Source organism: Mycetomoellerius zeteki, unplaced genomic scaffold, assembly GCF_001594055.1.
Source record: "Mycetomoellerius zeteki isolate Tzet28-1 unplaced genomic scaffold, Tzet1.0 scaffold467, whole genome shotgun sequence".
NCBI lineage: Eukaryota > Metazoa > Arthropoda > Insecta > Hymenoptera > Formicidae > Mycetomoellerius > Mycetomoellerius zeteki.
In genome coordinates this window covers 160193-171355 of record NW_017257465.1, presented here as the reverse complement: position 1 = coordinate 171355, position 11163 = coordinate 160193, and the positions used below count along the sequence as shown (strand labels likewise).

The 11163-nt window shown below is 32.5% G+C and overlaps 1 protein-coding gene across 8 annotated transcripts in view; it reads right to left on the bottom strand.

The window, feature by feature from the left end:
* Window positions 1-11163, bottom strand: part of shaker (potassium voltage-gated channel protein Shaker) — an 84814-nt gene that overhangs the window by 13218 nt on the left and 60433 nt on the right. For all 8 annotated transcript variants that reach the window (XM_018454918.1, XM_018454917.1, XM_018454924.1 and 5 more), the window contains one exon: window positions 2388-2511. In XM_018454918.1, the coding sequence (XP_018310420.1) occupies window positions 2388-2511 (124 nt within the window). The remainder of the gene's footprint in view (window positions 1-2387; window positions 2512-11163) is intronic.

The window sequence follows — 11163 nt, the reverse complement described above, 5'->3', positions numbered from 1 at the left end:
ATAAAAACACTATTAGTTATCATATAATAAAAATTATAATATCTTGAAAATAACATATATTTTATTATATGTTACAAAGTTTCAAGTAGTAAATTACATACAGCCATTGACAAAATTATTAGGCACCTTATTTATTTAACAATTTCTTCAATTTATAAGGAAATAAATAACACTATCTTTATAAATGTTATCATTTATTTCTTAAATAATCATATAAACTAATATTTGCTTGGTCCGCCATTATTTTTTATGACTTCTGCTATTCTTTTAGGTAAGCTATGTACTAATCTTTCGCATATAGTAGGTGATATTTTCTCCCATTCTTCGAAAATCGCTTTCTTGAGCTCAGTAATTGAAGTGCACTTGCGAGCGCGGACATGTTTCTTCAAATGAGCCCATAGATGCTCAATTGGATTGAGATCTGGACTCTGTGGTGGCCATTCAAACAGCTTAATCTTATTTCACTAAACAGTTTTGTACATATTATCATTTCTCTAAGAAACTTATATGCCTCAGTTGCTTGACCTTCTCACAAAGTCAGTAGCATGAAAACAACACGCAAATAGAGAGGTTATGCACATTCAGTTGTGAAAAATTTAGAAAAAGCAAGGGTGCCTAATAATTTTGTCAATGGCTGTACAGTATCAATTTTTTAAAAGTACTTTTAAGATATCTTTTATGAATGCGTTAATAATCAAATCGAGAATTAATTATATCGACAAATAAGATATTTATAATAAAAAATTCATACAATTATAACATTATTATCATTAAAAAACTATAGAACTAAATATTTACTACATTGAATTTATAGAGCTAAAAATATGTAATTTAAAAAGATATTTTTAAACTCTTGAAGCAACAATCCTATTTCTAAGAAATTGTGTAAACATGATATTGCGAAAACAAAAATAGGTCTAAACAATGAGTTATAAATAAAAGAATGAAATAATTTAAAATCGTATTCGAATGGATTACAATCATCTTATAATTAGTATATTAATTTGAAGACAAACAACAGAATTTATTTTTCTTCATATTTTTAAACATAAAATACTGACTTTCAATTGAATAAGTAATTGATTTGTTATGGTTAAGTAACAAAGAATATATAAAAATTTCAATAATTTTTTATTCACAATAGCGAATCAATTAGTCACTCACTCTTGGAGAACCGATTCGCGCTAGAAAAACAAAAACATTCTTGGTAAAATAAAAACAAAGAGAGGAAACGAAAAAAAAGTAAAGGCAGCAAAATGTAAATCTAGCAACAAAACATTTTCGCTCTCTGTACGAACCTATTTCTTGAATGAAACTACGCTCAAGAATCAACGTATAGAGAAGATAATGCAATGCATAGCCCATTCGCCATAAAGGAACAACGTTCCTTTCAAAAAGAAATCAAAACATCATTGTTATCACTATAAAAAAATTTATTTAGATAATGTTCAATGTACTTTAACGTTTTTAATATTCTGCTTTTAATTGAGACTGGAAAGAAAAGCATGTCATATTAGTGCACGTTGCACGCCGATTCCTACACCCACACGCTTCACCCACGCGTCATGCGGCGTGCTTTGACCTCTGTCGAGTTTCCATGCCCACCGTGAGACAAGAAGAAAAAAAAGAGAAAAAAATAAGTAAAATGCATCGATTGAATCGATTGCTGTAATTGGCGCAATGCAGTCGTGTCATCCGCGAGGACAGATAATTCCGTTCACACAATATAACCTTGATGCTATATCGCCTCCGATTCCAAGACGAACTTGGATGGCCGCCAAAACGCAGTCTGTAGGTCACTTCATGTCTTGAGATAATCTCACTTCGTCAAAAAAAAGAAAGCGTGTGAATGTCGAACCGGACTGGAATTACCTACGTAATAAAAATACGCGATAATTCCGATCATAGTGATAAAAGAAACTTGTTACAGAAACAATGAGAAAAAAACAAATTAAAGAACAATATTAAAATGGAATTATATTTACATATGAGAGATCAGTAGTATATTTTACTGCCTTTGCCTTGAGAACCGTCGAATCTAGGATTTATGGCATCAAGAATTCGCGATATTAAAGATCCGTGGTGCCAAGGCTCCGTAAAGACGAAACTTTTTTGGCATTTGGAGTCGAACATTTTTCAATCCAAGAATCAGTGGCGCCAAAGGTTATAAAGAGCCAAAAGTTTTTAACATGTCTCTTAAGAATTCTTTAACCTGATACAAAATAAAAATATTATAATGTAAGGAATATTTTTTCAAAATGATGAAACGCTGTGAGATATATCATTGGAAAGATCTTTTCATGACTGTTTATCATTCTGGAAGCTGTTTATCAAACTGTGGTAATGCAAAACAATTAAAATGTTTAAATGATAAAATTCTCACTTACGTTGATGACGACCCTTTCGCAGAAATCATGATCGTGCGGTATGGGTTCGAAGTGTGTGACGCCTGTGTATTGGGTGTGGGGGTTCGTCCCATCCTCGTCCTGGCTGCTGAGTTTCGGCAGCGATCTATAATAATCATAGTCATAACGTCGTTAATAACTCTCTAACAGCACGTTCAAGAAGTTATAATGCGCCGTTTTTTCAGTATACCTGACATATGCATGACATATAGCTTCATAGATCAGAGGAAGATTTTCTCATAAATATGACTACGCTATATTAGAAAGAAAAATTCATACGTTGATCTAGAAATATAATCTAATAAAATTTGTATAGAGCGCATACAAAACCATTCCAAGACTATTACTAATAGCACAAAAATTTATTAAATTGAAAAATTTATTAAAATTTTTATATTAATAAAATATATTTTACATTATAGATTAAAATTATAGACTGAAAGTTGTACATCGTAGATTAGATTTAAATTGTAGAAATTCACCAAACTTTCTGTTGATTCTTAATTAACTATGTTATCGTAAATGTTGTAGTCTTCACATTAGGCAAGTACACTTTCAGTTTACCAGAAAGTGGTCCGCACAGGCTGTCTTATTAATAGATATTTCATAAACGCGTAGTATACATGTCTACTAAGCTGCTATACTTGATGTTCTAATGGCCAAATAAAAATAGAAACACACCATGCATAATCTATGATCTACAATATATATTCTGCGTATAAAGCCTACTTATTAACAATCTCTATTGAAATTGACGTATATACTGGTATTGAAAGTATATAAAAAAATAGCAATCGATGAATGCGCGTCGATTCTGGTGAGTCAAACAGATGGGAAATACACGATTTGGGTGACTGTCGAAACGACAATCGGGAATTACGTCAGTATGTTGCCAAGCGCATAATTAACTGTCAAACGATCGAAACAGTAGAAATGAATGTCTTCAAAAATATCAAACGACTTTAAATATAATAATATATCAGAAACAAAATAACACGTTGAGTTAAGTTAGCCTCTATCCACACACCCACACACACACACACACACACACACACACACACATACACACACACACACACATTTTAAATATATAAATAAAAATTTCTTCTTAAACGCAATTAAATTATATAAATTAATAGAACAGTACTATGATCAAATGTAATCAAATAGCAAATGTCTCGGCAAATGTAATCAAATAACTCATCACACATGAGTGTCCGGTAGCTTTCTTTTTTGGAAATGAATAAAAAAAATAGCTGTTCTTCTAAGAGCTCCAAAAATTAGCTCGACTGAACATTCTCATAAAGAAACTTTCATCTAAAAATTTATTCGTCTGGATAAATATTCTTCTATAGCAATTTCGTAACGGAAAGTTATTGTTACAGGAAAGAACGGTTTCCTTGAAATATTTGTTTTAGCTAGAAATAGATCTGAAAATAATTTTGTTGTACCATCAAATAATTATGTAAGACACGCAAATTGCTGGAATGTCCAAACTTTTTGTAGCATTCATCATACTTGACCATCATATATAATTATTTTGTATTATATTGGAATAATTAAATTATTTTGATGGTCTAGCAAAATTATTTTTAAATCTTTATTTAGCTAAGTCCAGATTTTTCTTTTTACTTTTAGATACTTGAAAAAAATCACTCTTTCTGTGTAAAAATTTTTAATTGTTGATAATATGTTGAGGGTGATGTGTAATTTGCCTGAAAAAGCTTCAATATGAGACATCTTTACGAAAATATTGAAAATATTTGTATGCGTAATATCTGAAAATATTATACATCTAATATCAGATAAGCAAGAAAAATAATATTAAATGAACAAAATATGTTCTGTCAAATTTTAACATCACGAAGAGAACAGATGAGATGAAGAATTGAGCTGTGGAATAATTATGAAAAAAATTAAACAGAAGAAATTGATCCAGTTGAAGTTATCAAAATATTTCAATTTAGCGTTTTTAAGATTGATCATCGAATAGACTACTTGTACAAGATGTAAAAGTCGCCCACGGCTATTTGGCATTACTTTACGAATCCCCGATTTAGAAGCGAAGATGCATCCAGTCAATATATCTGGCGGGGGTTACGTCGATTGGCGATTTATTTTGGGGCGTCAATGGAAAGCCGATGCGACGAGGACAAACATCAATTTTGAAGTCCATGTACCCCCGGAGCGTGATAGAAATAGCGCAACGTAGTGGCGGAAATAGCCACTACGCGATCCTACGCGATAACTACCGATGGCACGTGCCGCCATGAAGAAGAATTTCACGTGCAACAAATAAACGACGTGCTTATAATATTTCAATCATTCATGTGAAATTTTAGAAAATCGATAAAAAGGAGCTTTTCATAATAATTGTTTCAATGATACTGAATATTCATCAGAAGCAGCATAACGTAATCAATCGTAAAGTGATCATAAAAGAATAAAATAAAAAATAATTGTAACGTTTCTATACAAAGCGCAGCATTGCAGTGGTACTGTTAAGCTTTTTAATACTAACATATGATATATATTATGTGCGCGCGCGCGATGTTATATGCAATCATCTACAATCTCAAGGAATTAAAATAAAACTTAGATTATAATTCGAGAAAATTAACTTTCCAATTAACGTAAGATATACGACGTGCATTATATCATTTTGACATTTCGACAACTAAGCATAATGCGTAGACTATTACGTGCATAAATTGTTCCGCCTATGATAATTACGATAAATATCAAGTCATTGTAAAATGTTTACGTATACAAAAAATTTGACGGAAGAAACTTTCCCATAAATTTTAAAGTTTTCTTCAATTTTTCACATATTAAATAGCAATAATAGATATTAAATTATTTTTTTAAATTTATTTATTTATTCTATATGTTCTATTAGCTGATTCTTTTCATGAAATTCATTCATATCGTTTAATGTAAATATTTCATATTGTTTATTGTAAAATATTTTCCAAAATTTCTTCATAAACTTTTTCCCAATTTAAATACACATAATCCGGTATCTATTAATGTCGAATGATAAAAGAGCTGATACTTATTACGGATGGTTGGCTCCTATTAGAAAATAAGTGTAAAAAACCTGTAATGACATGATCCTAGTCTAGTAATTTTGAGAATTAATTCCATTTATTTAACATACTATCTGAGTGTATCCCGAAAAAATAACTGATTAAAAAAAATGAAAGAAAGAAGATGGAAGAAAATAACAAGTTGTGCAATTAGTTGATTAGTGATAAAAAAAAGTATCGATTCTTATGATTTGCGATTATCATGCAAACTAGAGAGTACATATACATATACTTGAATATATAGTTAATAAAAACATGATACAATTGTAATTTGTGAACATTTTTCATGAAACTTATTGGTATTTATAATTTCTAGTAATATTTTTGATGAAAAAATACTTTAAAGAAAGCATATTGCTCAATCTGCAACTACTAAATTGTAATGTGAAAACGGTAATTTGTACGTGTCATCTAATAAAATACTATTTTCTGTTTTCAAAAACCTATCTGTCATTTTAAATTTAATAAAATCATTTAATCTATATCAAGTATGACTATTACCTTTTGCATCACAATTTCCTCCTCACCAAAAAATGACGAAATAGAAAAAAAATTTATTGAGTTCTTTTGCCCTTTACTTCCCTTTATTTGCAACACTTTACCATGAAGCATCGTTCTTCCTATTTTTATGCGACCATTCATGTCTCGGCATAATCAAGCTGACCCATATTAAAAGAAGAGATCGACAGTGAAAAAGACAAAAAGCTGAGACTGCACACAAATCTTCAAGGAAAAAGTTGCATAACCTGATCTTTAAAAAAGGTATAATCCAATTTTAAGTTTTAATATGATATAGCTTCTTCATAAATATAATAAAATTATTTTCTTTCTGAAGGTATAATTTTTGCATTATCAAAATGTAGAATTCATCAGACAAAAATTAAAAAAATTAATAGGCTTTAATATTTTTACTCGTGTAAAAAAATTAATTTACATAAATATTATTCTCATGTAAAAATTATTTTACATCGCTTTTTGTATAAAAAATTTATTTTTGATACAAAATTTTGTATCAAACATAAAAAATTATACAAACCTAAAACCATAGTAATAAATATATTTATTATCATTGTCAAAATAGCAAATTAATATGCTAAAAATTTTTTTGAAAAATTTACATATTTATAATAAAATCAAGAAACACAAAACTTAAAAGATACATTATTAAAATTTACATTAAAATATTTTAATTAAAAAAATTGTTAATCGAAAATGCATATATTCATCGATTATTTTTATTTGTTAAGTAAATTTATATATACTCGTCTCAGTCATGTGGTCCTGACTTCATCATTAATTTAAAAGTTTCTCTAGAAACTACCTTCTGTTACTTTTTGCTTCTTAATGTGTCATCCACATTTTTCCGCTGCATTGAGTGCTCCAACGAATAATAGAGGGACCACTGAGGATGCGGTAGCCCTTGACGATCTTTATGAAGTTACATAAAACGAAGAGGTGCGAAAGAAGCAAATATCAGGGAATAAAATTGAAAGATTCATTCGGTGAAAATGCAATTTAAAGATATTGTATTATATCATAATTTTGCACATTTAGGTCAAGTGTATAATACTGAATATGAATATGAATTTTCACAATAGATTTCTTGTATTTAATGATCAAAACTGTCTCCTTAAACTAAAATGTTCAGTTCTTAGTCATCTATGAAATCGATTTAATGAAATGTTTCAACAAAAAATCCCATCATATAAATATATTTATAAAATATATTTATAAAAACATAAAGTAAGTTTTGGTACAACTTATAACAAAAACAATCATATATAATATTTTGTACATATAAACATACAATACTTCGAACAAGAACGTCATATTATGCAAACGCATGAGTACGAACGCCCTCGCGTATGTACGCATACACATATCCACGCGGAGGGTGCATTCTTGTTGCGTACATATACACGAGTAAAAAAAGTTGTACACGCATAAAACGAATAAATAGAGAATACAAATAATTTAAATATTCATTTAGATATACACTCTTTTTATTTATTTCTTCAGAAGCTATCGATTCTTTAAATGCATATTTCTATTGTTATTATACATATATGTTAATTTTCTTAATAAATCTCTTGAATATATATTTGTATTCGTTCATTGTATCAATCTAAACGGAAAAGATATATCTGTCTTTAAACATGCTTTTCTAACAACTCGGAAAGAATTCGTTATCGCAGCAATGAATCGTGTGAAAGGAATCATAGCTACGCATTCCACAGGAATCCTCGGCAAAAGAGAAATGCTTTGCTCTTGTCCTAAAAATAGCTGCTAGTCAGAAATGGGAATGTATTTTTAGTATAGCGAGTTTAACATCTCGATATTTAATCCCCTCGCCTCTACTAACGTAAATACTCAACCATATGTAAGTTATCATTAAGCATCATGTGTTTTCATTTACTTTTTTATATTATTTTCTTCTGCTAAGTTCCGCTGGAGTGCTAGCATTTTACCATATGTTCGGTCTAGACATTTCTTCCTTAATTATAAATCAGAAGCCATCATATAATTTATTTTTTGAAATAACAATTGTTATATGTTATTTTCATTTTTGCCATTCAAACTGCTTTAGTATTTCTTATTTAAAGAATTATGGATCCATATATAAGAAAGAATTAAATCCTAAATAATTATTTATAGATTAAAACGTGCAGAGGAAAAAAGACAAAAACACGCAAGCGATTATCGGGCATGTAATTGTTCAGTTTATTATTAGATCAACTCATTGATCATTTGTTCGCCTCTCTTTTGACTTTTTTCTAAAGAAAAATGTTTAAAATAAACAAGTCGCGAGATGCAGAATAATTGTACAAATTGCATTGCGAACCGTAAACAAAAGTAAACGCAACGATCATCAAGGAAAATGTTGCTGTTTTTTGTCTTTTTATTCCTCTTTTAAATACGTAGTTTCTTCGCAAATTACAAATATATGATATTCGAAAATGCATTTTAAAGTCTGCCATTAACAGAAACCAAATTAAGCGCAATGCTGCCGGCGATTAAATTTATGTCAAATTGTTGTTTCGATGATTAATTTTTAGATGTATATCGTAGTAAAACTGCTAATAATTTTGTTAATTCATGAATGATTTCAAGAAATTGCGGATTTATTTGGAGGAAAATATCATATGCTTTTAACATTATTTATGCTCGAAAGCTTAATATTAGCATAGACATATAATGATGACGACAATGACATTGCCGCAATAAACAGTACGACGCAGTCAAAAAGATTTTATTATATATATCTATCCCTGTTTCATCGATCCTTCAAAGTTCTTTACAAATGCTTTCTATTTTTTGTTTATGATCAGCTTAATAGCAACTTTATATTTTAGATAATATTAAAATATTTTACTTATAATTATTTTAATTTTAAAGCTTGGACGTTTCAAGTTTCAGAATATGAATACTTTGAATTTCAATAAAAAATTATGCATTTATTTCTTAAAATAATGATTTCCAAATTGATGTCAACAATAACAAAATAAATTGATTATGCAATTACATATAACGTCAGGACGAGATGTTTCAGGGAACACATGGCGTTTTTTGTAGAGATAAAACCAAAAAAAAAAAAATAAAGTTTACATAAGAGTAAAAAAGTAACGGAGCTATAGTGAATCAAGCGTGCCGCAAAATTCCAATGCTCTTCTTTATATATATGTATATAGTGCACACTATATCTTTTATGAATCTATATTGTTCGCATGCAAATTAACAATCACAACTAACGTCCAAGAATCTCAAAATTCAAAAATTTTAATATTTAATAATTTTTAAATTGATAAATTTATGGATCTAAGAATGCATAGAATCTAAATTTTAATATCACAAGCGTTTTATTAGAATTTATACTCTTATGAATCACAAAAACTTAAAAGACTCAAATATTTTGTAACTCAATAGTTTCTAAACTTAGCATAGCACACTACGGTAATTTTAATATTATTAGCGATAATTGGAAAGAGGATATTTTCATTTTCCATTATCTCTACACACATTTAAATGACCTGCTGTCTATCGTTACACCACAGTTTAGCCTTACGTCTGCTTGTATCACTGCAGCAGCTTTTGCAAGATTTTATTTACCAGAGATTGTAATTCAACATATATAAATTCAAGAGACTAAACTTCCTTATTTACACAACTGAAGAATTTCGTAAGTCACAGTTAATGCCGACTAACAAGAATATATCCAGCTATCATTATCGCTATGTATATTCAAATGATCTGTCATCTATAATCGACAACATTTTTATCACATTTTAGTCTTATATGTCGACTTTCGCTACTGAATGCGGCCGCTCGGCTCGGCCTACCTCGTGTCGCCGTGTTCCTCCGCACCATTCCGGTGGGGGCGTAGGTCCTGCCTCGGTTTGAGGACAGGGGTCAGCCCCCATTTCTCGATGAACTCGATGCGGGAAATCTTGGCGCTTCGCGGCGGTTACGAGAGGGGGCGAGTCCCCCTCCCGAGCCCCATGCCACCGGAGAGCGGTGCACCCCCGCACAACACGCACCCTTCGATGGTCCCACCCCGCCACCCTCGCCGCTCGTCTCCACTCTTCTTTGTTCTTGCTCACACTATCTCCTACTCCTTCTTCTACACACACACTTCCTCGAGTCGTTCACTCCTCATTCTTTTTTTTCCTCAATTCCCTTGTCACGAATATCACTTTATATTACGAAAATATTATCTTACACGGGATCACCGAATTATCGAGATCACCAATGATCACTTATGATCAGGTAGTTAGTGGCGGCAGCGCAGAATGCACGACCAAAATGGCTGCTGCTCCTGCTGTTGACTTTGTATATTCTCTTCCCGGCTCTTCGGTCCTTTTCTTTTATTTCTTCTCTCTTATCATTTGTCAGTCGTTCTTTCTCCTTTTCCGTTCGTCCAATTAGCCACCGGGGGTCTTTCGTCTCGATTTTTCCCACCCTTATCGTGTCTTGCGCCCTGCTCCGAAAGAAGATTCCGATGCGGGAGAACGCGTTAGCGGGGCGAGGTGAAGGATGCTTCTCAGGATTAACTGATGCTGATGTCTTGACACATTTCACCGATCATTGTCGATCACTGACGTTCGATGACGGTGAGGACCAGCTGCGGGAAATCGAATGGGACGTACAACGGACCGTCCGTCCAACTCGCCTCATTAGATTGATCATCGTCAGGATGAGAGCGTCTTCTCTCGCAATGACGACAACGCCTTTCCGGAGCCTCACTTCACTGCACCTCGTATTCTCAAGCGATTGCACTCTCAGCACCGTCGCCAACCGCGAGAGAGGCCGCGGCTCCGTTCGCGCACGCACTTCTCCGCGAAACTGGCACTCGTGCGCGCTGGCACCACCGTCCGTCCATCCGTCCGTCTGTCCGTCCGTGCGTCCGTCCACCCGCGGCTCGGGAGTCGGGCTCCGCTCGCTCTTCCTCTCGCGCACGTCGTACGGCGCTTGTGCTCGTGTCCCTTGCGTATATCTACAGCCGCTGTGAGGAGCGACCGAGGGGAGGCCAGCTACTGTTCTCTCAGCTCCAGTCCGCCTTTGCGCTACGCCAACGAGAACTCGTCTGAAGACACCACAGTCACCACACCGTGCCTACCGAGCTCCCTTTTCCGTTCCTCTCACCTACCTCTCTCTCTCTCTCTCTCTCTCTC